The sequence below is a fragment of the Nanorana parkeri genome, unplaced genomic scaffold (assembly GCF_000935625.1).
Source record: "Nanorana parkeri isolate BGI_ZX_2015 unplaced genomic scaffold, ASM93562v1 scaffold814, whole genome shotgun sequence".
NCBI lineage: Eukaryota > Metazoa > Chordata > Amphibia > Anura > Dicroglossidae > Nanorana > Nanorana parkeri.
This window is the reverse complement of record NW_017307082.1, coordinates 150292-177194: the sequence shown is the minus strand read 5'-3', so window position 1 is coordinate 177194 and position 26903 is coordinate 150292. Positions and strand designations below refer to the sequence as shown.

The following is a 26903-nucleotide window of genomic DNA, read 5'->3' as shown; positions in this document are numbered from 1 at the left end:
CAGGTCACAATCCTGGGCTATTCAAACTCAGCATATGATGAAAATATGCATAAGCAGAGGTTACCTTCAAGCTAAACCACATCTCAAAATGATCAGTAGATATCCACTTCAATAGAATGATTATCTTTATATCATTGTACATCTGCTGAAAACTTATATGTATGTATGTATGAGGAGAAGTAAATTTGTAAATACTAAGTGCCACAAATTTCATTCTTTCAAGTGCGTACATGCTCTTGGAGTGTACTCAGTAGATCAAAATATATAGACAACTTAAGTTATAGGCAGATCTTAGCTTTTCCTGTAAACGTTGAGAGTGGTACACACATTTCTATGTCCTTAGCCTCCATATTGGTCTTTAATATGTTGGGTGACCTCAATAAACAATATTGAGGCCCAGGAGGAGATAAAGTGTTGGGCCTAACAGATAAAATTTAGATTTGGAGATAGCTTCAGTTGCCTAAATTTCTACAACTATGTCAAAAGAATTAAAAGTATTATAAACACAGCTTAAACCTGAATGTCACCTCACCGTAGCCTGCTGCCCAGCTGCTGTCATCACCCCCGCTAGCGTGTTGGTTGCCAGGCAACAGACCCAGCTCCAATGGGACACCCACTTCATCCTTATTGTCCGGTGGTGGCATTCCCCTTGAGCTGTATCCTTGTTGGTAGGCAGCGTGTTGACTCCATCTCATTAGACTCCTCTGTTCTGATTGGCCGGCTGAACAGTGGCATTCTATGTGAACATTACACGCCCAGGGCTCGTTTTCACTACATGAGCTCTGTACGACACTGGTAGAACAAAAAAGGGAGAAAAAAGGAAGCACCACGACCAGGAAAAGGAATGTTGTTGACCAATCGGTGAAGCCTGGTGGGTTATTGGAGTGGTCTGACTGGCTTGCCGGTGATGTGGACGCGATCAGGTGCGGTCCTTCCCAGTTTGGGGGGTAGGGGATCAGCGGGAACACAAACGGAGAACGATAGAGAGGTGAGAAATTACGCAGACACCCCAGTCCGTACTATCATGAAGCTGCACACCACCTTCACCCCTTGCCCACACATACATTTGTGTGTGTAAACACCCTCCCCAGAGCGCTGAATATCTGGACTGCCCCTACAATTTTTCACTCTGTACTACACTGGTGCTACTCTTTGCGACTCCAGCCCTTGATTCTGATCCTGATCTTAGCCTGTCCGTGGAATACCCTGTCAGCTACAAGACATAACCTCCATGGATTATTCTGCCTGCCACCTGTCCTGATCACTGCTTGTCCCTGGATAACACTACTGACTGCCACCAGCCCTTAACTCTTCCTTCCTCCAGTTTTTGCTACAAGCTGCTCTCCTGCTGAAATTCTAGCCCATGGCTGACTCCCTTTAGGTCCACAGATGCCCCTATATTTTCTCCTTGTTACTGCTTGGCCAAGGACTGTAGCACTGTGTATTAGGCCTGGGGGTATCCAAATACCCATGGGCTTGTTTGCCTTATGAGAACATGGGATGCTTTAGGTAAAGTTACACTCACCAGCTATAATCCCTGACCAATCGGTGCTGGAGCAAGCATTACATTTATAGCAACTTACTGTAAACCTCTGCCCAACTGGACTTGAAGATGAACAGACAGCACTCTAAGCCAATCAGTCTCTTCTGCTTAGCAACATACTATCAATATAACACTGGGAGCATGCTGGCAGGAGGACACAACAGAATGATGATGCATGTGACTTCACTGTTCATTCGATGACCAAGCTGTGTTGCTGAAATGCACAGAAGAAAGGTGAGGTCACTGATCTTGCTGTGCTGCCTGACAGCTGCTATTTTTCATTTTCCATAGTGCTATCACTTTTCCCCTAACCTTATCTTCATTTTTTTAATGATCCTTTTTATAAAAACACTTTTTTTTTCTTTGTGTGGAAGACAAATTTAATTTAGTATTATGTTTGTTTATCAGTACAACACTGTCTTTTGTTTAATCCCGGTTATGCCGTGATGCTTCAGCACAGTAGTTGATGTCCTGTTTTAATGATACCAACATGTAACATTTTATTTACACCTCAATGCCCCAAACAACATGTGATAAGATCTATTATGGTAATTCTGTATATGCATCACTAGTAGCATGGACATTTGCTAAATGAAATTGCTGTGCTGATACATGCAAATTATCCCCCAATGGAGAAGAAGGATGTAATGAAGACCTATTAAGACACTCAAAAATTAATCTAATTGCAAGGATATAATAATATGAACCTTTTATCCCATGCTCTGCAATATACCAATTAACCATATTAAAGTGGTTCATTTTGGTTAGTCCTACACAAGCTACAAGCTACAAAATATAAAATATTCTAATGTACATTTTCATGATTTATATCCCCCTTATTTAAAGCTGAATTTCAGGCATAGAAATTTTAATTTAGATATATTACCCAATAGCCGCAAAAGATAAAAGTCCACTTTGTGTGCACCAAATACCTTTGGAAGCCCAGTTATTACCTTGTAACATTAGCAGTGACATCATCACTCTGCTGCACATTGCCTGTGCAGAATACAGAGCTGTGGGAGGGAACAAGCAGGCCCCACCCACTACAGCTGCCTGCAAAAAACACTACAAGGGTTGAAAAGAAGGCCAGTCACCCTGCACACGGAGCGACAGCAGCAGTGACTGGTCTTTATTACAGGAAGCACCAGCACAGAGGCAAAGGGGTTGATTTACTAACCTTATAAACACACCACGAACATGTATACACCTCTGTAGTGTGTTCCCTCCCAGCATGATCTATGGGTGGAATCTAAACACCTTTGTAGTGTGTCCCCACCCAGCAGGTGTGTTGTGCAAAGGCCTGCATGAATTGCAAGGTGATGTTGTGTAAATTAGCTCTATGTTGTGTTGCTTGCGTTGATGAAATCAGGAATGTAAATGCATGAGCTAACCACTTTTGTCTAAACTGTGAAGAAGCATTATATATGCATCATGTGCATGATTTTTCCATATATGGCATTAGTGGAAATATGCTTTTAGAGACTTTTTGGTTGATAAATACGTTTTGCTGTGTGAAAATCACACGCACCTGGTGCGTGCGTGTGTTTAGGTTAGTAAATCACCCCCAAAGTGTCACACTTAATTGCTGCACAGATCTGGTAGAAATATGCAAAGCACACCAAGATTCAAGTAAGAATGCACACGCCTCTCAATATAATATTTGATTATACCAGAGCTCCACTTTAACCCTGTTTATACTATCTGACTCTGACACTTCAGGTTAGGGGGTCAAGGGCCAAATGAAATCTGGCAACTGCTGTGTATCTGCCTGACCTCACACAGTTTTTGCCCCAGATTTGAGTGTACAGCTTAGGTCAGGCAGTTGACAGGCAGCAAATGGCAGGCTTCAGGTGACTTTGTGATGCAAGTTTGGAGTCAATATGACCTTATTTTTTTAAAGATTAATTTTTTCACCTGAAATACAGGTTTTCTACAATGAGAGCACAATAGAAGCTGTCTGTCTTCATATTCTACGATAATTATTAGTGGTCTGATAACAAATGATAAAGTAGGCCCAAGTATCATTTGAATTTGAATTGTCTTTTATATGTGGTGTATTTAAATTATTTTGAAAGTGCTATAAATGAAAGGAGTTGTAAAGTCCCAGCATATACTATCTGGGTATAACATCAGCATTGTAATTGGAATACATACTATAGTTGTTTTTGATAATGCAATCAAAGCTTACTAGAAAAAAATCCCTTCCATCTGCCCATCACTTTCAACAATTTCCTGTGTGCTTTCTATCTCTTTCCCTGCTGTAAGAACTTTCCTCAGCAATCCCAGACCTCTCACAGCTGTATCCTTGGCTGTGTGATCGGTTAGCCAGAGAGAACAATCAGTGTGTCTGTTATGCTCTCTGGCTCAAGTGGCTGCTGCTCAGTAGTTAGCCACCTGTGCAGACTTCCTAGTTCCTGTTATATGCTGGATGTGTCAGCACACTGAACCGCCTCTTAAAGAGACAGTGTGCATTTCTCCAAGCAAGTCTTTACAGTGGTCCGCCTCCAGCCGTGACATCAGCAGAGCACCAACAGGTATACATTCAATTCAATATAATCAGGCCATGCTTGATTATTGCAGAGCTTTGTCATTTGTAGTGCCTTGCATTATTATCCTGCTGCTTTCCTGTGTATTGACCTTTGGCTTCATTATCTGACCCTGAACTTTGCTGCCCGCCCTGACTTCTGTTCCGATCACTGACTAAAATTTGGATTACGATTTGGCTGTGGTGTTTCTGGACATTACCTGTGATGGTCATCACTGCATAAGAGGTTGTGCAGTTATACCTTGCGCAGAGGTCTCCCTGCATCTGGGCTTCTACTCCACCAAACCTGATACCTGCTGCTTGTGATGCAATCTTGATTTCTCAAGACTACATATCCCATAATGCATTACTTCCAGCAAGCAATAATAATGTTACATTGTTCAGAAGGCAGGCTTTGCGAGTGTAGTGACACAAATAAGTGAATATTCACAGGGCTGAGTGAAATTGTGTCAGTGCATTAAAGAAGTACAGCCTATGGACATCTTCAATAAGTAAGTTTACAAACTTCAAGATCGATACAGTTTTTAGGAGTGGGATAGAACTTTTGGAAACTCAATATAGAAATGCATATCAATTTTTAGTTTTTGACCACAGACATCCTTTAAAGTTTATTTTTTATGCTTGCCTGATTGAAACTTGAACGTGCTGTGTGTATGTGGGTTTGAGCTCCACAGCTTTGTGGCTGGAAAGTTTTATGGATGGAACGTTGTGTGGTATAGGAGATATATAGATGATTTTCTTTGGTGTGGAGGGGGACAATGGAGACATTGGTGAGATCTATGGCTTATTTGAATGATAATGATGGAATGATAATTATTTTTATTTACATTTTAATTTTGAAGGGGGATTTTACCATAATTGTTTTTGGCAGAAAAGAGATGTAAAGTCTCTTCTGCCTAAAACGTATTTAAGTTTGCTATATATGGTGAAAGCTCTCAATGAGGTCTAATATAATGTACAAATCCAGCCTATTTTTATGGTTTTGGAGTTTTTAAAATCTTGTATAATAAAATATATATTTCTTTATTCAAGAAAACTGTATATCTAAATCTTTGTGGCACTTGAAAAGTCCCAGTCTCCTAACATTCTAGTTAACAGAAGCCAAAAAGGTGTCTCTGTCAGTTATTTGGGAGGTTCTATTTGATCCCAACTCAAAAGGTTAGAGGATTCCACATAACTAGACATATGGACAGTACTGGTGCAGAGTGATGACAATACCTTAGCCCTGCCTCTAATAGATGTCAGTGCATTGTACTGCACTGCACAATAATAGAAATCACAATATTCTTAAGCATCCATTTGTGATGTGAGAGAATGTACAATGCCCCACGCAATCCTGCATCACATGTTGCAATGTTAGGTGCACTGCAGTGCCATTATATCTTAATATCTTTATATCTTAATGGCACCCCAATGCACCTAGCCATTGCACGTGCAATGTATCAAATCACATCACATTACCATGCGATGTGGTGTGATGAGAGTTAAGCAAATTGAAGTACATGCACTTTGTCAGTGGGATTCAGCTGTGGTAAGCAGCCCACTCAAATTATTCAACGTGCCCCGCAGCACCTCTGTATTGTGGCAGAGGTGTAAACGGGGACTAATGGTGCCTGTTCATATCAATGTATAGCAGTGTGATTTTTGGAAAGATGCTGGTGCTTTTTTCAGTGCTATGCAGTGTGGTTTTGTGCTTGAAACATCCTCAAAGGAAGACATCACCTAATGATGTCACAGTAGATATTGCTTGGCCAAAAGGAAAATGCATGAAGTAATAAAATGCATCAAATACACATCAAAAGTGCTTAAAAATCTGCACCTATGTGTGCTACAAAAATGCACTGAAACACGCATAATCATGCAACAGCACTAGTGTGAACCTAGGCTTAGCAGTGTTGAGGTTACAGAGGAATATAACAAACTTCACTTGATAAAAACAAACTTTACAGTTCATATTTTACTGCTTCAAAAAAACAACATTAAACGGATTGCTTCCCTTTTTTGTTATTTTCATCTTCAATACTCCAACTACATTTCTCACCTTTTGTGTCACCCACATTTTGTGGAGATCTTTATTTTGCAAGCAATTTTATCATCTGTCAGGCTCAGCCATTAAACTATAGATTTAAAAAAAAACATGTATTAAGAAATGGGAAGAAATAGCTTCAACTTCTCTGATACTATCAGAGTGAAATAACACACCGTTATGAGGTACAAAAATCAAATGCAAAGGATTCAACACCTGTCTTGAAAAGAGAAACATTTGTAAGCAAACAGCTTAACATTAAATTGCTGTGCTGTCATCATTCCTAAATAATGTTTACTTTCATACAATCTTCTTTATATCATTTTATATCTGTGAAACTGTATAGAATTATGTATGAGGAAAAGTAAATTTGGTTGCAAAGTGATTGCTTCACATTTATAACAGAACAATTTTGACAGAATCTTCTACTGTGTGTTTAGAGAGTAAATTTACACAAACTAATCTGGTTACTAGCACCTTTTTCATAAAAATAAAGCTTGGCCACCCAGGCTGGTAATTATAGGACTAGCCATCAGCCAATTCTAGTAAGGAAATGGTCACTCAACTTATTTTACACATGATTTACATACTGTCAAATGGATGGATTTTAAAATAAGTTATAAAGTGTTATTCCAGTTAAAAACAAAAAAAGTTTCATTTTGTGTGAAGGCGTGTAGGTCAAAGAGGCCTGTCTGTTATAGTAGTTTATGGTATAAGATACCGACTCTTTAATTATTTTTGCAATTTTAAAAATAGAACCATTTTTTAATAACAAAAATAAATATATATTTTAAATCACAAAATTATATAAAAATACAGGCAGAAGCAATTGTCTTACTGGCTTATTGATGCACTTAATAAGATGTTATGCCCATTACATACCACTGCGTGTTTCATAAAGAAATGTTTTATGAAATTATTCCTGCAATTTTACAAATGTAATTGTAATATTTTACTCTACTTAAAACCAGATATATAACCCCAGTGTTTTCACACAGTGTGATTTTCAAAATGACTCTTTGTTTTATAGATACATTTTTATATGCGTTATCAGGTAATCTTTCATTTTTGATGAAATATAAATCGTTGGCTTTCACAGCCAGATCATACCATCCTTGCAATTATGGTAAAGGATCTGTCCATTGTCAATAAGGAGAAAAAGAAAACCTTTGTGTAGTACAGAGATTATTAAAAGATAACTAAAGCCAAACCTTTTTTTGACATTAGTCCTCTTTTGTACTCCTGTGACTCTGCACTGCAGCTGGGAAAGAGCCTGACAATATTGTTGGGATCCATCCACTGCCTCATTGACAGCTGGTTCTGCCTCTCTAGAGCCAGAGCCAGCTGTGCCCGGCCCCTCCCCTGTCTGTCCCTCCAATGAGCACTGGAGGAATAGAGGGGGGGGGGAATCCTGCGGGGAGAGATGACTGACAGTCACCACTCTCTGCAGGGAGAAGACTGTGAACTGTGCAATCAGCAGTTCATGATTGCTCAGTTCTTAATCTATAAAGCCAGCGTGTGACACCTGCAGTGTTGGGAAGAGTACATTTTACTCTTACAATACTTCTCCTTTAATCCTGTTGGAAATATGCTGTGCATAATAATAAGTACTTTTAGTACTTGTTGGCAGTTTAACCTTACACAGCCAAGTAACATAAGCCATTTTACCACCTGGGTGATAACTTACACCACCATGGTGCTCAATAATACGTATGATCATCTCTTTGGAAACATCTGTTGTAGATTCTAATATTATTTAAGACAACCAAATGTAATTTCACAAATTCAGCACAATATTTTATTATGGAAATGCATGATAACATTTGTTCTATTTCACATCATAAATACATAAATTCAACACAAACTGAAAATCCTAAAAAAAAAAGAATGTTCTTAATATACAAATGTTCAAAATATAAATGATACTCAATTTGAACTGCAGCATGGAAACAAAAATTAACATTTTAAAAATGTTTACACTTTACCATATTTAGAAAGCTTTTTTTTTATTTTTAAAGCTGAATGCCAGATAGATATAAGTAAAAAACAAAACAAAAACACAAATTAATGCAGCTCTGTACTGTTAAATACGTTAAAAAAATTATTTAAAAAAAATACAACTTGTGTAAGTACCTGAATTAGACCTCTTGCAATCCCCTTGCATTCAGAGGGGCAGCACTAGAACACAATTCAGTGTGCTCATCAGACAAAACTATGGCCTCCCATAAAAAAAGTGCTGCAGCACTTATTTATAAGTATGTCTGCACTTACAGCTTTATTTTAGTCCCCCTAAAAAATACCACAGATGCCTATTGATCTGGCCAGTGAAGTCCCCCTAATGAAGCTACTTGCAATCTTGTGGCAATGATGCTCACTGCTCTTGAATTCAGAGTAGAGGTGCCACCCACATGTAAGCTGTGTCTGCTTACACCACAGTGAAAAAATGTTGTAGGGGGCATGGCTTTTTTTTAGCATTATAACTGTTGATTCACAAGCCTGTAGCTTGTCAATCAGCATTTGGCCCCAGCTAGTCCTGCTTTCTAGATTGAAAGCACTACCTTTGTTGAGAAAATGCCCAGAGAGCTTCAGTGTCTGAGAGGAGGATTTGGATCCGTCAGGAAAGGTAAAGGAAGTTTTTTTTATTTTCTCTATGGTGCTTGTATATCACTTAGTATCTGAATTTGGTACCTGTTTAGATGGTCATACAGAAGCCTTTAGCACTATAACAAAAGTGGTGTCATCCTCCTACCTGTGCTGTGTGGTGGGGCTGTGTAAATTGCAAAAGTGGATGGACATAAATGCATATCCTCTGGCAAGTAAAATAGCTCCCTTATACTTATTTCAGAAATGCATTATAATGTCTGCCTGGAGTTCAATGACCACCCATATGTCTTTATTTTTAAAAAGGCTTCAGACAAATTATGTAATTGTTAATTATTCTACATAAATAGTCTTATACCTGCATTTGCCTTTTGAGATGTAGTGTTTAAAAAAAGAAATTGGGCCTTCAGGATAAAAATAGATTGTAAGCACAAACTAGATTCTGCACATAATACAGTATCATCTGACAAAGAATCAGTGCACGTATTCACTGCAAAGTCCTGTTCACCTGCACTGAGCTGATTTTATGTTGGGTACAAATATGCCTTTGTGTTAGCTTCCAGTAAACCCCTGCACAGCAGGATACAGACTGGGAAAGAAAGGGTCAGCAATGTGAGCCAATCAGGCTCCACATCATTGTAATGTGCTGTAATTCTGGGACCTTGCTGAAATGAGGAGCCAAGAGTATGGTAATGCCCCCTCATTGTGGAAATAAGAGGCTGGAGAAGTCTATGGGGCTGCAATTCACAGGCATAGCCAGGACATAAACAATTTAAATGTCCACAGCCATCCAATCTAGGTAAGTAAGCATCTGTGGAGGGGGAGGGTGAGATGGCTTTGGTCAGTGCAGTGCAGTTACTCTTTAAAAGCAACAGAGAAAAATTAGGTAATCAACCTGGCCTTACTGGAGTTAAGCTGTAGCCAATATCGTAACCCATTAGACATATACAGTATTTAATCTTGAACCCTTGTATTGCAGTCATATTTGGTATGTCTGCAGCACAGAAACAAAAAATGATCATGACCTGATTTCATATACGTTATCTAGTGGTTTTTACCTTGACTGCATTTCTACTGTAACAAAAATTGAAATTACGTTTTTCTACTTTCATAATTAATTTCATAAGTATTTCACTTCAGCTTGCTTTCATCTCCCTTTTCAAGTATTTCCTAAAATTTAAAAATGATATACCTTGAAGAGGCATGGCAATCAATAAAAACAATGCTATGGACAGACTTTTAATTAGGAGAGCCTTCCAAGAACCAGACGCCTGTGTCTAATTACATTTTATGTAATAAAAATAACAACACACTGATGAATACACCACAGCACTAAAACCTAACACAGAAAGTAAACAAACAGCAAATGAAATGAGAATAATGAATATACACGCCATGTGTACCAGCAGGAATACTTTGTCTTCAGTATAAATTGTGACATCTTGGGATCGGTATATTTCATTTAATTAAAAAACTGGAAAAAAGAAAATATTATTCGTTAATGCATCAACATTATTAATGTTATTAATTATAATGTGCTAAACAAGCCTGTGTATAATACTGCTGCTTCTAATGATTTAATTGCATTTCTTAAAACAGAGACTTTCTAAATGGGCAGCCCAGTAGTTCAGTGATTAACATTTTTGCTATGCAGAACTGGGGTTTTGGGTTGCGTAATCATTAGGATTCTATTTCCATGGAGTCTGTATGTTCTCCCTGTATCAGCATGTTTTTTTTTCCTGGCTGTTCAGGTTTCTTTCCAAAAACACAGGTTGTAGGTTCATCAACTCCCACCAAAAATTGTAATAGCCAGTGTATGTCTGACTACAGTAGAATTTTTAATCTGTAAGCATCTTTGCAGTAGGATGATAAGGGACTGAAGCAAATGATTTATGTACAAATTAATAAATACAGTTGTGAATACAACCTGAGATGAACAACAACAACAACAACACATCACTTGTTACACCATGTCATTATCTTTTTTACAAACATAAGCCAAAAATGGAGAAGTTACGTGTGAAAAATGAAGTACACCCTTACTGCTTCCACAGGAATTAAGGTTTGCAAAATTGCATCTGAACAAACCACAAGACTTCTGGAACAATGTGCTTCGGACAGAAGAGACCAAAGTGGAGATGTTTGGCCATAATGCATAGCGCCACGTTTGGCAAAAAACAAAAACACAGCCTATCAGCACAAACACCTTTAGAATGAAATAGCGGCAGTTGCAATTTTTATGTCAGACGATATTTGCACTTGATGGACTGGGCTATTAAGCTAGATGGACTGAGTAAGCCCCTACTTTTTTAAAACACATCCTGGATACTTTAATAGTAGGAGCACTCTGCCATATTGCCTGAAGATTCTCCTATCAATCTGGAATATCTGGGTTCCCGCCCACCTCTGTACATTGAAGCTCACCCTGTTGCATCCTCTATAATATAAAATAAGCAAAAGAGGGAGAGAGAGAACACATAATAATGGCCATAGAAGTTATTCAGACCCAGGAACGCAAGCAAAGATCTCACTAAGATACATAAATAGTCAGGTGGTGTAACTCTCCAGTGCCTACTAAAAACCTGCGTTGTGGGGTGCCAAATACAAAGTGGTGAGGTGGGTTTTGTTGTGTGGTAAATAGTCCTGGAAACAAACCTCAAATACAACACAACAGACAGCTTCATGTAGTAACATGAAGTCCAACTGTTTTAAACTTTCCTTGTGAGCAGTAGCTAGCCCCTTTGAGTTTTTAAATAGGGATCTTAGGAAAACAAAGCATGTCCATTCAGATATAACAGCACTGGCAGAGTATCATTGTATCAGACTGGAAAAGAAGCAATAAATCATAACTTTTGGTTTTACTTTTTTCTACTTATAATGGCCACAAATATAAATCCAGTATGAAGTTAAACTGGTGCATGAATATGCAAATGAAAGAACAGCCTCTACCATACATTAATATTTTTTTCTGAAAATAAAGATATACTGTAGAATACCCGTCAACAAGATTTACTGCACTGAGATCATCTTGGCATTATTGCCTTTGTGAATAAGCCTTAGAGGTGACAGCAGTAATCAGAGTAATTTAACATAACATAACATCAAACTAACCAATTTCACAATTTCCAAATTACATGTAAAAACCATCAAAATAATTATGCACAGGTCTTTTAAACCAGTAAACCTGAAATTGAAGTCTAATTGTGCAAGGCAGTTGTATACTTTGACACGTGTAAATGCAAGCTGAAATCTTTGCTCTTTTAAGACATTCCTGCTCTTACATTTCAGGTTTTTTTCAGAAATGTCTGTTCTGTTTAACACTTTTCAACTGGATGCACAGGGTTCATCCGAGAGGAATAACAAACATGGTTTTCATCTGCTATAGCAGAGAATCAGAATTCCACAGCACTGTGAACAATGTTTCTGCTCATTTGATTGTTGGTGGTCTGCTCAACAATTTACATACAAAATGTGCTTTGACTATTTATCATTATAATTGGAAAAGCACTGATAACAGCACAATATGAGATTAAAAATCAATGTTGTGTTCACAAAAAATTGTAATTTAGCCAAAGATACCTTTACAGTGACAGAAACTGAAAGAGGCAAATACAAGAGTAAAAAATGAATCACTTTCTGCATTGAAAGAGTATACATTATTTAAACAGTATATTTACCAAAAGTGTCTAAGTAGGCAAGAAAAACTACCGAATGTATCAGTATATATAGTATTTACTATACATATAAATCCTTTACATAACGTGGACATTAAAGATAGCATACATAATACATAAAAGAAGCATTCATTTTAGTCTGTGTCCCAAGGCAGCTTACAGTGACATGTTCAAGCCCAAGCACCCACACATACCCACATTTCAGAGACAACTTGGATTAAAATTCTTTAAAGTGTACATCCAGGCAGGAGGCTAGTTTCTATGGTGGTAGGCATGCCCCCGCAACTACAGCTCCCAAGAGCCCTTTCCTTACATACAGTGTGAGGGAAGAATCTTGGAAGTCTAGGCAGCAGCAATGTTTTGCTGGAAAAGAAAACTAATACAGTCAACAAAGAGGGGTGGGGATATTTGAAGTTATGTAGTCCAACAGGCAGGACCAACAATGCTGCTTGAGTAAACTGTCTGCAAGAAACCTCTGCAAACAGAGGAGGACATACAGACGCCACTCATTATGTCTATGGTGGGAACCAAAGGAAGAATCCAGCACTGAAAAGAAGTTATGTTAACCACTGAACCACAGTAAATTATAATAGTGGCCCCAATAACACAATAGGAACAGATCTGAGACAGTGGTCGCTTCTATCCCTCTCATGGATAGGGAAAATTAATGTTATTAAAATGAATATACTACCAAGGTTTATTTTTCTATTTCAAATGTTACCAATAATGATCCCATCACAGTTTTTTAGAGTGGCACATTCAATTATTATTATACAGTATATGGGGGAAAAAGAGAGCTAGGATCTCCCATACAACCCTAACTAAAACTAAACAGCGGGGATGCCTGACTTTGCCAGATCTCAAAAGGTATTAACAAGCATCTGTGATGGTCAGGATGTTAGATTGGAGATACAAGAAATTGTGGGTACCAATTGAATTTGAATTATGTAAAACAGATTTTTCTGTAGCTTGTTGGATACTGAGTCAGTTTAGATGTGTATCAAAAGACACATATTCAATAGCAATGAATTAACAATTTGGAAATCACTGTATTTAAATCAAGAACGAGAGTATAACTCCCCTTTAATGCCCTTATTAGGGCATACATATTTTCTTCCTGGGCTGATAGATCCCCATTATAAGATATGGGCAGGAGAAGAGGAAGGGTTATTATATCAAGTGATGGAAAAAAGGATAATAAAACCACGTAATTGTTTATGTAAATCATTGCAGCCCACTAATATGGATAAATGGAGGTACCAACAACTTAGGCATTTTATCCACTCTTTGCCAAAACCAATTAGATTAATAACAGAATTGCACCCCCTAGAAGAAATTTTTGGGAAAGGGAAGACATGTAGAGGAAGACTATCTTTAATATATAAAATATTGTTCCAGTTGGAGGATACACAGGGGCCTAAACATCTAATAAAATGGGAAGAGGAATTAGAAGGTGTTACCCGATTCGCAAAAAGGAAAGATATTTCAGCTGGTTCATGGCTCATCTCTTTCATCGCAGATGGCGGAGATGAACTATAAATTGGTATCTAGATGGTATTATACTCCAGTAAGATTAAATTCAATCTTACCAGATTACTCCCTACTTTGTTGGAGAGAATGTGGTGAGGTAGCTACATGTGCACATATATGGTGAAATTGTAAAAGTATTGGAGGACTGTACATGAATACATTAATGTTATACAAAAAAATACTATTAAATATGATCCCTAGGTTTTATTATTTCATAAAACAGAGGAATCAGTTAACCAATATAGAAAATCTATGGTTCCGCATCTGTTGAATACAGCTAAAGTGCTTATTCCTTTGTATTGGAAGAAAAAAGATATACCTTCAATAAAAAAATGGTTTACGAAAATAAACCTGATTTGGATATTAGAGGAAATGACGCATAGAAATAGAAATACATATGTTATAAATCAAAAAAGATGGATAGACTGGGTAGTATTTAAAACAACTGTAAATGATTGGTCTGTAATAATGGAACCTGAATAAGAAGTTTAGATAGGGAAAAGCGGGTGATAATCCGCTAGAACATGAAGAAGTACAATATATTTAAAGAAATAGTAGAGTAGAGTAGAAGGAAGCTTGATGGTTGGCTCAGGGGGAGTGGTAGGTTTTTTCTTGTTTTTTTTTTTTCTTTGTGTTGTGTTTTTTTGTTGTTGTTGTTGTTGTTTTGTATGAGATTTAGAGAGGCACCTTGTGTAGATTCAGAGTATAGGAAAATATTAGAAAAGGTGCTTTATTATAGATGGGGAGGGGTACATATGGGAGGGAGTTGGGGAGAGGAGGGAGAGAGGGAAAGAGGAGGAGAGGGGGGTTGCAGGGATAGTACACATGAAATCACCCAAGGAACACAAATAGAGATTGAAAGAGGGAAGTTGTTAGGACACCCATTTATATTTTTGAAGATAAAAAGATGTGGGCAAGGGAATTTGAAGTGAATGATATTGCACAGATATAATGTAGAATTGATACAATTTAGAGGAGGGAGTGATTAATGACAAAAGGCAACGGGTGTAGAAGAGGGGGAGGGGGGGTGGAAATAATATTAAATTGTTAAGACACATATTTACATTTTTGAAGATAAAAAGGTATGGGTAAGGGAATATGATGTGAGTAGTATCACACAGACATAAAGTAGAAGTGTTACATAAATAAACTAGATGAATAAGTGATTCATGATAAAGGGGAATGGGGAAGAGGGGGATGGAGACAACTGGAACACGTAAGAAATAAGGAGATAGACACAATACACATAGTGGGAAATATAAGGAATAATGATGAGGGGGAAATGGAAGTAGGTGTATATATTATTAGAAGTGTAAGATTATGGTGATCTCTTATGGATGGAGTGTTTGGGAAAAAGAGGGGAATTCATAAGCATTATGTAATTGAATGAATGTATATGTTTAAGGAAACTATTTTTATGTATTTAAATGTATATGTATATATGTTATTTGAAAAATGTAATAAATATATATTAAATAAAAAAAAATAACAGTAGCCCCATTCTGTATATACATGTATTATTGGTGTTTACCTGTTATTATTAACATCAATAACATACTATAGTAAAATTAGTGAATAGGCATATATATTAGTGTGATCAGATACATGAACCAGTGGTTGGATGGTGGTCACATGTGTCATTTATCCCAAAAGATATCCTTATTGTGCACAGAATCTGTTCCCTCCTCATAGGCAATAACAGTTCCATTATACTGCATACCAGTGCAGTAATAGACACACTTCAACTGTTAATAACATCCTTAGAAAACAATGCGTCACTCAAAATGGTATCTAAAGGAGTAGAGGCTGTTCAGCAAAGTCAATGTTCACTCTTTAAAGTGTATGGGCTTTTTCCAAAAGTGAATGTCAGTGAATAAGGTGCAGCTTTAAAAGGTGAAAAAATTAGGATTTTTTCTAGCTCACAGTTCAGTTTACAGAGTGAACACAGCTTCAACTCATTCACTAACTTTCAATTTTCAAAGTGAACATTCACTTTCCTAAGTGAACAGCCTCTATTTTACAAATTAAGCCCAATGTCTTTCTAAAGTATGCAAGCTTTAGAACAAGAACCAGAGCCTTTGTCATGTTATTGTCTTGGCAGCTTCAGGAGTCCAAGGGGCTGATTTACTAAAGGCAAATAGGTTGTACACTTTGCAAGGGAATTTGCACTTTACAAGAAAAGTTTCCCTAAGCTTATTGAATGTGGTGAGTTTACAGTTTGCAAAGAATACCCAATCACGTGCAAGGAAAATATAAAAACAGTATTTTTGCTTGCACATGATTGAGTGATGGAAGTCAGCAGAGCTTCACCTCATTCAGTAAATTAAGGGGTAACTTTCCCTGCAAAGTGCAAATTCCCTTGCAAAGTGAACAGACTATTTGCCTTTAGTAAATCAACCCCCAAATGCCCATTTTCCTGTTCGTTACTCATATTTTGCAGAAAAGGAGACTATAGGAGTGGGCCACTGTCTGTATTGAGGTAGGTGATAGAAGAGATGGAAAAAAAACAAAACAAAACACATAACTCACTTACATAAGAATCTGTTTTTAATATAGTGTGCAGTTCCTGCTATTTTTTTAAACTAACAATAACCAGTATAACTTACCTGTATGGGTAACCATGATACTTTGATCGGAAGATTGATAGAAGGAAGCTGAAGAAGAATACCACAAGACCGAGTCCAACTAAACAAATGACTAAAAAAATACATATACACATGAAATGCGTGTACAGGATGCTCAGTTTTTTTTATAAGTAGGGATGTCCAGATATCAGTTCAGATACCAGTGCTGATACTTGGCATTTTCATGAGAACTACCAGGGTTGCAGCTGGGACCTAGCTCTGGCCCTCCACCACTGTACTGAAATCATTAGTCTGTATTGTTTTAGAAAAACTGTCACATGACAATAAACAAAAATGTATCAATACTTGTATCTGTAAGTACTTGGGCAAGTATCAGTACTTGCAAAAATGGCATCAGGGCATCCCTTTATATGTAAGGTTATAAAAACTAAATTATACATTAAAACAGAGATGTACAAATCCCAGGAGCTCCATGTGCTCCTTACAAATGTCAGCTGCCTCCTAACCTGAATTTTTCTCTAGTCTGGTCTTGGAGCTCAAAAAGTATCTGTATTTGTACTGAGTTCGGTACTTGGTATCGGTGCATCCCTATTTAAAAGATCTTTTTAGCAGACTCCTGTATGTAACAGACATATTTAGCAGCTGGCCACAATATTAATAGCATAAAATAAATATCCCATTATAGTGGACCTGAACTCAAAATGTGAAGATTTGCATTCTTATAGGGAACATCCAGAAATGTTGACTATGTGTAAGTGGTATCCTGAAAAGTCCACGTTTTACCTTGAATTCCTCCTTGAAAATAGCAGTGCATTTCATGTGCCTAGGCATACCTGCGACTTTAGCCTCATAGCTTTATATCTGTGGTGTAAAGCTCTGTGCCTCTGATTGTTCATTTAATAAGAGACAGTGTGAGAAAGGGTGATGTGCCTACTGTGCTGCTCACTGTTTTCCTTGCTGGAGAGAAAACTTCAGTGCAACATTCTCCCTGCTTCTGCTATATGCATTCTATGCATTTGTGTTTTCTACATCTCTTTGCTGCTTCATGAATTTCCCCATCAGTCATCTGATCACAAGTCCTCAGGAGGACAATTCTGACATGAGGAAGCAAATCCCTGACTTTTCTAAGATAGGCTACTTCACACAAAGACACAATGCAGAATAACCATAAGTCAGTAATGGGGTAAAGATCAACTGCATGGAGCCTACAGGCAAAACAGTTGAGTAGTCCTTTGTCCTGTGCTTGCCTTTTTCGACGCAGCACGAACAGTTTGGGTTCTCTTTAAAAATAAACAATAAAAATATTTATTTCAGTGTTGGTATAGGGCTTGTTTAAGTTTTTATTTCTTTTAAAGCTGTTGTATTAGATCTGATTTTTTTTACAATCTACAGTATATGCAATCTCTGTGTTACAAATATACATTTCACACACGACAAAGAATTCCCTAAGTGCGGGAGATACAGCATTCCATGAGGAACTGCTTTTGTATAAGTAAAACTTCACAGTGGGCTGTCCAATAAGGGGCGAGTTATTGCTGATGAATCATCAACTTGTACATGTGTAAATTTTAGCTTAAGCGACTAAATTCTGTAAACAACAAGCGTTTTCATCAAAAAACACAGTATATAAATTGTGAAAAGGAGCCTAAAGCTCCAACAGCTGGTGCTAAAGGCAACATATGAACATACAGTGTCAGGAATTTATCAAAACGGGAACAGACAAAATCTGGAGCAGTTGTCGATGTCAGCTTCTCTCTTAAGTTTGTTCAGTTAAGCTTTAAAAATGAAAGATAGAAGCTGACAGGTTGCCATGGGCAACTGCTCCAGTGCTGATATATTCCCTATATCATATTTGCCAGAATAAAACATATTTTCTTAATTTGACCATACCAAATAAAGACAGAAATTAGATACATATGTACTAAAGATTCAATTTTAGCTACATAAAATGTAAATTGTCTTTGGTGTTGCTTGAGGACAGTTCAGGGAATGGTGGTCAGACAAAACTGTGTGGTCAGCTGTCTTTACAATAAGGAAATATAGGGTTGGATATGGAAGTGCCTCTGTGAACATTCTTTGAGCTCCTGTCAATGGACAAATGCAGCGTGCTTTTGATATCAGTTTGAGATGCTTGTGAGATAATACAGAAACTACTGAAAGTTGCATATGACATGCAGGTAACCTCCTTTTGACCTCCATTAGACCTGCTTTGCATTCCTATATATTTGTATGAAGAGAGAAGCAACTCTGTCGGTACAAAAGCCCACTCATACAGAACTGAACTCTTCTGTTTTGACCAACATTGCATATGGTCTGAATGGTAGATGCTCAGTAAACGTCTTATGTACTTAATTTTTGATGAGCTGGGTATCAATGAATTGGACGGTTTAACATGGCAAATTCAACCCTGCACTAAAGTGTTTTAGAGAATGATACCTTAAATTTTGGCAAGTGTGATAATTTAATAGATCTAAGCTATTTACTGTTGTACATATTAAAGATGACTCTACCCATGAAACATTCAAGAAAAAAATTACTCAACTAAGAAATATGAATTTGTGGAATCCAAACTGTTCATGTAACTTGCAGGTTTCCCAGCTGGCTGATTGCTGTCCTGCTGTTCCCGGGTGCAGCTTGGTGACATGATAAAGCACACTGACACAATTTCTAGTTTGAGCTATGGCTATATGATGCTCTGCTTACAGTATTGCTATTTATAGACCAACACAATAAGCATAAGTAATTCAGCAGAAAATGAAAAATGCATCAAAACAGATCCGTTATTTTCACATGGGATAAATGCTTCTGAATTGTGAATGCAGGCTGAAAGTGCTGTATATGACAGTATGTGACATAGTGTAAAATGGGATTAGTTGCTTAATTCAACTCACCGTATATGCTGGATTTATTATCCGTCACAAAATTATGTTTGACTGAAAGGCTTAGCTAGAAGTAAGTGCTTCCATCTCCATAATAATGAGGTTAGCGCAGAAGATACTGGAAATGCCATTTCACATTGACTTTTAAAGCCAATTTATTATGTCCCCTTTATATCTTAGGTTATTTGTAATCCAGAGTTGCACACATTTAGAAATAGGACTAGGTAAATAACACTTTAGATATTGCTCTGGGACTCCAGTGCCATTTCTTCTGCCAAAATTAATGTTTTAGAAGTGTTTAATCATAAAATACATCAAAACTTTAATCAGAGGTACATTAATGTCTAATGTCATTAAATATTTTACTCATTTTTTCCCATTAATCTTTGCTTTAGTCCTTGTTGTTTAAAGAAGGAGACAGGAAGTCTATAAGAAGATGCTTTTCAGTTGATTGAGGATAGAACAGGATAAGTCTTATCAATTCTAAGCCCCTTCCTACCTCCAAGCCCCATATTTACCATGACGCTATTATTCTTTGGAACGTTTCTATTCAGTGTGTCGGAAAGGGTTCATTGTGTCTTTCAAACCAAAGTAAAAAACACAGCTCCAACTCCATTTAGCAATACCTATAACTTATAAACCTGTATTTTGCATCTTGCCATTATTCCATCTCTATAACTGGCAGCCTTACTGGCCAATATAAAAATTTCAGGAGGTAGCAGGGGGTAGGTCTATTGTGGAAATTTTATTTGGACTATTGTGGACGTTTTTGTTAGGATGTGTTTTTAGTAGATTGTATATGTGAATAGTGTCATCATGTCTCTCAGTGTCATGTTTACCAAGTTATGCTCTATGGAGCATAGCTGGAGTTAATCAGCACTGAGGATAGACCATTGGAGTGGATATCTTCCTATGGACGTGGAGACGTGGCTGCTGTGCGATGCGCTGGGCTGTTGGCCAGGGAAGATTAATGTGCATTGTGGAGCGGTGTCTTCTTTGCAAGTGTATGGACGCCGGCAAGGTCCCCTGTGCAATGTGCAGATTTATTAGCTTGGCGGGGATGTATTTGCTTTGAGGACACGGTATCATTTGGATACATATCTGCCTTTATGAAGGAACATACGCTCATGTCTTTTTAGTGTGTCTGATCAACACATTGTAAATAATAATATGGCATTTTTGCTGCAGATAAACTCACATTCATGGGAATAGTAGCATAGTTCTATAAGGCATTGTTCACTGAACCTTGCTGAATAGAATTTGTGTTAGTGGTAACAATGGGAATATATGCTCAAATCTGATCAGAGCAGCGTTCACAGTTAACACGCTGATTCCGTTGTGTAGTCTTCTGGCGCGGACTCTGCTACACGCGGTTTTCATTGTTAATTGGCGTGCACGGGGTTCGCATGAACTAGAAGCGGGGGATTGTGCACGTTGTGCTGCACGTTCATGAACATATACTCCCCTTTCTATTGACTATTCAAATGTATACATGTGTGTCATTGTCTGACTCTGTGTTATGTTAATGTATTGAGGAATTGATTGGCTGTTGTGGCCATCTTTTTCTGTGGTTATGCCTTTTTGCCCTATAAATAAACTGAGCTCCCTGCACTAGAGAGGACTTTCTACTGAGCATCCAACATGAGAACAGCTTGTGTCTGTTTTACTTGGTACCGCTGAGCGTGTTCCATCATATTATACAAAAGAGCTGAGAACTGTGCTTTTTAGCACAAACGGGATTAATTGCGCTTAGCGTATATTAACATCCACAAGTGTGCTTTTTAGCGCAGCTGATTTCTGTGCACATGAGCGTATATTAATATCCAGAACAGGTCAGCTCTGGATACTACTTGAAAATGTTGATATTTGTGTATCAGAGGACCCCATGAATCAGAACCCCAGGGGTATTCATAAAGACTTGCTCTAGTTGTCAGTATGGGCCTATTTTTTCTTCCTCTATTTTTAATACACAGAAAAAAAAGAAAATGCTTGTTATTCTCTTCTAGCAGCTATAATAAAAATCAGAGCCATTAGGAATGTAACAAAGAAAAAGCAAAAATAATTAAGTACTTTTGTAAGTAATAAAAAAGACTTACTTCTTCTTTTTCCAACATCTCCCTTTGAGGTTGCTGCTTCATTGAGAAGAACCATTCCCATGGTGATAGCGGCATCTAAAATTGTTGTTAAGGAACAGCTAAAATGTGAGCATGTCAATTTGATTTTCAAGTAAAACAGTTAATAAAATGGAAACTATTCAAACAAGAAGTGAGACAAAATTAACTTCCAAAAGTAATTGGCACATTTTGGATGATAATAGAAATGTTGCATTCACTGTAAAATCCTTTTCTAGGAGTCCATTGAGTGACACAGCTTGATAATTAGATAATTATGTTCAAAAGTAGGCAAAATGGATGAACCAGCCAAACAAGAAAAAGGCAAAACACAAAGGAAACCAAGGGCATTAAATATCCGCTGGAGGAACCTTTTAACCAAAACTAACTTTGCAAACTTACGGAAAGTATATACAGCTTTGCAAATCACTGACAATGAGGCATGGTGATGGATGCCCAAAAACATTTACTGTCCAAGTGGACTTTGCTTTAATGGGAAAAGGAGGCAATTCAAAAGCAGCATACAGGCCTGCATAACAAACTGTCAAATCCACATAGAAGCAGTGACTCTGGAAGCCAGAGAACCTCTTTTAGGACCTTCTAGAATGACAAATATGAAATCCATTTGCCTAAAAGAAGCAGTGGCTGAATTTAAACTCTCATGGACCAAACTACATCAAGGCAATGGAAAGAAATCTCCTTGAGGTGAACCTCTGCCAGACACAAGGAAGGCAACACAATATCCTACCTAAAGTGAAAAGCAGAAACCAGTTAGGTTAAAAAGGAATCCATGGTCTCCAAACAACCTTGTCTTTATGTTAGATGAAATGGGGCTGCTTACAGGACAATGCTAATAACTCAGAAGCTCCCCTGGCCAGAGTGAAAGCCACAAGAAAAGGCTACCTTATGGGATAATAATGCTAAAGATGTGGGGTTTAAAAAGGAAGTATTTGTAGTACCGACATGGCTAGATTTAAATCCCGAGGCTGCAAAGGAAGTCTAACAGGGGGAGCAACATGTGAAACACTCTGTATAGAGATCAAAACATATGAATAATTATCAAGAAGATGAAAAAACATTGAAAAAAACCAGAGGGGACATGTGACCTTTGATAGTGTTAAGTGTTTTTCTACCCCCCAGCTGTATGAAAAAATAGAACAGCCCACTGAAAAAAAAAAAAAAAACTCACAACAGCAAAAAAATCACATTTGATGACAAATCTTGCTGGAATACCTCATCCCTGCCGCAACACTCTGTGTACCCCCCTGATAATTGATACAAGCTACAGCTGTGACATTGTCTGAATAAACCCAAGACCAGTCAAAAATGGAGGTGCAGTCAAGTAATGACAGATGAATTGCTTGCAATTCTAGGAAGTTGATTGGAAGTTTTGATTCCGCCTGAGACCAACAAACCTGAGCACTCGCATTCAGCTCCTCAAGGAAGACATACATCTGGATTTAAGTTGTCGAACCTGATTCTGTGGTTTGTCAATGTCTCCTGAGGCAGAAAGATCTTGGCCTGAATGGTATCCAGTGGAAAGCCCAAGTACTCCAAGTGATGTGATGGAGTCAGAGATGACGTCCTGAAGTTCAAGATCCATTTGTAGGTCGATGTCATGTATGAATAGATTCCATTTGAAACTTTTGAGGGTGTATGAATACATTGAGAGCCTTTAAAACCAACATGGAGCAAATGCAGCCTTTGGGTTTTGGAACTGTAAGCAAGTTTGAATGAAAACCCTAAAATCTTTTGGTTGGATGAACAGGAATGATAACCTCCTGGTTCAAGAATCCCTAAATGGCTGAAAGGTGGTTTGTCTGATGTTACTAAGATACAAGAAGACACAAAGCAAAGAACAGAGGTGGACGACAGAACCAAAATTCAACTCTGTAACCAAGTTTTATTGTCAAACCCTCAATATGGGTGTAACATGAAACATGGTTAGAAAAGTAAAATTAGTATTTTAAAAAACCCACAAAGACAAGGACAATTTTAGCTAAAAACAAATGAGCAGAGCTTCATAGAAATCCTAGATAAAAAGATGAATTCTCTACTATCTCTTAGGGAATGATCTTCCGGAACAGGACACAGGAATTTCTAGGCATTTTACAGATCCTGTGCACTTCTGCAGGACTGTGATACCTCTCCAATTGTAAGCATTATTTACATGTGTCCAAAATCAGGATTTATGATGACTTTACATAATATCTTAAAAAATATATTTATAAAAAGCCATATCATAAATCACCATAAAAACGTTTCCATAAATATATAAACTAAATACATTTATGCTTGATGAAAAATCCATACTGACCCGTAAACATTGCTAAAAATAAATAGCTCTTCAAGTGACTCACAAATGTAGCACACTCATCCCACAGGTGAAACCCCTGACAAAAACACTACAAGGGAGATACCCTGCAAAATATGGGCTAGACATTCTATGCCCTTGGAGGTCCAAATGGATGGATCTGGGAGAAATGCAAAATAAGGGAGCTTTGGGTTTCCTCTACAGGGAAGTATGAGGGGACAAACAGCACAGGGACCCCGACCAACCAAACGTTCATAGAAGATATGAGATGATATGGGGTTTTGAGACCATTATATAAAATATTTTGCAATGTTTCACCCCACTGTCACCACCATGCATTTGTTTGGTTAAGGGACAGCCAACTATGGGCATGTCCTGCAAGGAAGTATAAAATCAGAAAAGGCCAGGACACTTACCGAAAGTAGTCCTTGTAACGTCTTTTTAAGTTTGCGTGCAAACTCTTCCATAAGAAAGAGAAGATAAGGCAGTTTAATTGGGCAAAGTACTTTTCTGCAACCCACACTGGGTTGCAGAAAAAAGGCAATAGGGAGAAAATCCATCTAATTAATCTTAACTGCAGCCTTGGAGGATTGGTTAGGGAGGGAGACACAGTGAATAAAAAGGACCTGGTGAATAAAAAGGACCTGGTGCATAACCGCCCCACCCCCCAATCAATGGAGTTGATGGCTTTTTCAATATCCAAAAATACCTGTGAGCCCTGCTAGTCATGGTGTAGCACGAGGGGCATAAAAAGTACACATGTTAACACCGGTGGAACTTACCAACCTAAATTCTGTTTGATCAATAACAACGAGGGCATCAAAGACACGCTAGGAGTCAAGATCTTAGCCAGAATTTTTAAATTGTTATTCAAAAAAGAAATGGGCCTGTACAAAGGACAAAGGAGGGGGTCCTTGCCCACTTTGAGATTATGGGCATCACACATAGAAGGTAGAGAGCTGTCCTCCTACATTCTGGGAAAAAAGCTGTAAGCTTGGGGACAAGATGGGCTGGGTATTTTTAGGAATTTTCAGAATAGCCTGCTTAATCTCTTTAGAGGTAATATCAGCATTGAGGGCTTCCCTGTCCGGATCAGGAATGGTCATGAGGAGAACCTGGTCCAGGAGGATAAGAATACTTTGCTGACAATAGAGTGGCTGGCAGTATATAGGTTTTGATAGTAGATGGTAAAAAAGGTTAGAATCTCATCAGGGTCACTAGTTCGAATACCAGAAAAATATATTTTAAAGTATATAAAATAGGTATGTACAGAAATCACAGAAGCAGACATATTTTTTGTGCTTATCTTACATGTTAGAATTGGCAGAACACTCATGGATTTACCCTATAGAGTTGTTATTTAGTGTTATTCTTAAATTTCATGGACTAGATTCCAATAATATTGTGTCAAAGTATACTTGTACAAAGGTTTGATATTACACCCTGCAAAATGCATTATCAGGATCGACTGGAGAAGTGATGATAGCTTAAAGTGTATCTAACTTTTTTTTTACTTTGAAAAGATTCATCTTCTCTATCTGCCCTGATGACCACTGGTACTTGGACTAAAAATAATGGAGAAACTCATATTTTATGTTCTCGCTGGAACAGGAATAAAGGGTAAATCTTTCAAGGCCCATTTATATTTGTGTGCACATTAAGTAATGCCTCAACCTGCATTGTATTAAAGACCGTCCAATTAAAATAATGGGTTTCCAAGGCACCAAAATGTTCCAAATACTGGATGTGTCACAAAATATTTGTGCATCATGGTGTGTTGCAATGTGATGCATGCATGGGGGTGCCATTTAAATTATTTATAGGAGGAAATAAAAAGCATCATTACAGAGCTCAACTTTTCTTGCTGGCACTTTACGCACAGATAAAACACTGACCCATTGGGTATCAAGGTGGTGGGGTGCTGCTGAGGCAACATGTCATCATCCTGGCTGGTTGACAGTATAAGATCACTATAGTTGTAGTATTGTGGCATTCAGAGCTTCAAGACATCGTGCTAGGTTTGATATTGAAGCATCTAGTAAAACAGTACAAATTTTGTGCATAACAACAACATGACTCGCACTTCAAAAGCTTATTGCTGGGCTTCAGAAGCCCAGCAATGGCAGCTTGGGACCGGAAGCATTGTAATCTGCATAGTTCCTGGTCCCATAGTGTGGGGAGGAGATAGGTGAACAGACATTCGCTGCTCTCCTCCCCAGCTTCCCAAAGACACCCGAGATGCCAGTCCCGGACCCGTAGGAGGGGCAGCTGAGCCTGGCATACACAGCGGGGATGTCAGGCGGGGGGGCCCATAGAAGCGATCTGGGGACAGTTGAGTCACCAAAATCGTTTCTATTGTAAAGCCGACAGTCAGCCCTGAGTCTGTTTAAACGGGCCCGATGCCAGTGACATACACTGTACATCACTGGCCATGAGGAGGTTAATATGTCTTAATGTGAGCCTGTACTTGCCTACACATTAAGCCCCTATCTTCCTGGTGCTCAGTAGCCACCCTGGTCCATGGGAGATAAGTAAAGTCTTGTGCAATCTTCACGGCAGTGTGGTCGGGACTGTACATGGGGCTATAACCCCTCCCCTCACCCAGAGGCGGCTCTCTAATTAGGCGAGTTAGGTGGTCGCCGAAGGCCTCGCGCTCACGAGGGCCTCGCAGCCGCCTAACTCACTTTTGCAGATTCATCGCACCTGACTCTGGCAAGTCCGTCCCTGGGCAGAGGGGAGCTGCAATTTTCTTGCGGGGAGAATGGGGCGCCCGCGGCCTCTGCACAATCCCCGCCACTCCCCTATCTGACACTGCGGGAATCGTGGGGAGAATGGGGCATTTCAAGCTCTGATTATGGGTGTGAGTGGGGGGCCTCACATTTTGAGTTTCGCCTAAGGCCTCACAAAGTCTAGAGCCGCCTCTGCCCTCACCCCAATGTGTGAGTGATTAGACCTGGCAATTAGCCATGTGGGAGGAAGGGGGTTGAAACACATGCTCTATCATTCCTTGATGTACCAAATATTTTCTTTGGCTACAGTGGTAAATGGAGTGGCAGAGGAGCAGTGGTGGTATCAGTAGCAGCAGGGGCAAACTA

General features: G+C 38.4%; 1 protein-coding gene across 1 annotated transcript in view; it reads right to left on the bottom strand.

The window, feature by feature from the left end:
- Nucleotides 1-9955: 9955 nt before the first annotated feature.
- Nucleotides 9956-26903, bottom strand: part of TUSC3 (tumor suppressor candidate 3) — a 144157-nt gene continuing 127209 nt past the window's right edge. Inside the window, exons 10-12 of the mRNA XM_018565112.1 lie at nt 21480-21554; nt 16526-16616; nt 9956-10189 (exon numbers count right to left, since the gene is read on the bottom strand). Of these exons, the coding sequence (XP_018420614.1) occupies nt 10174-10189; nt 16526-16616; nt 21480-21554 (182 nt within the window). The 3' untranslated portion in view covers nt 9956-10173. The remainder of the gene's footprint in view (nt 10190-16525; nt 16617-21479; nt 21555-26903) is intronic.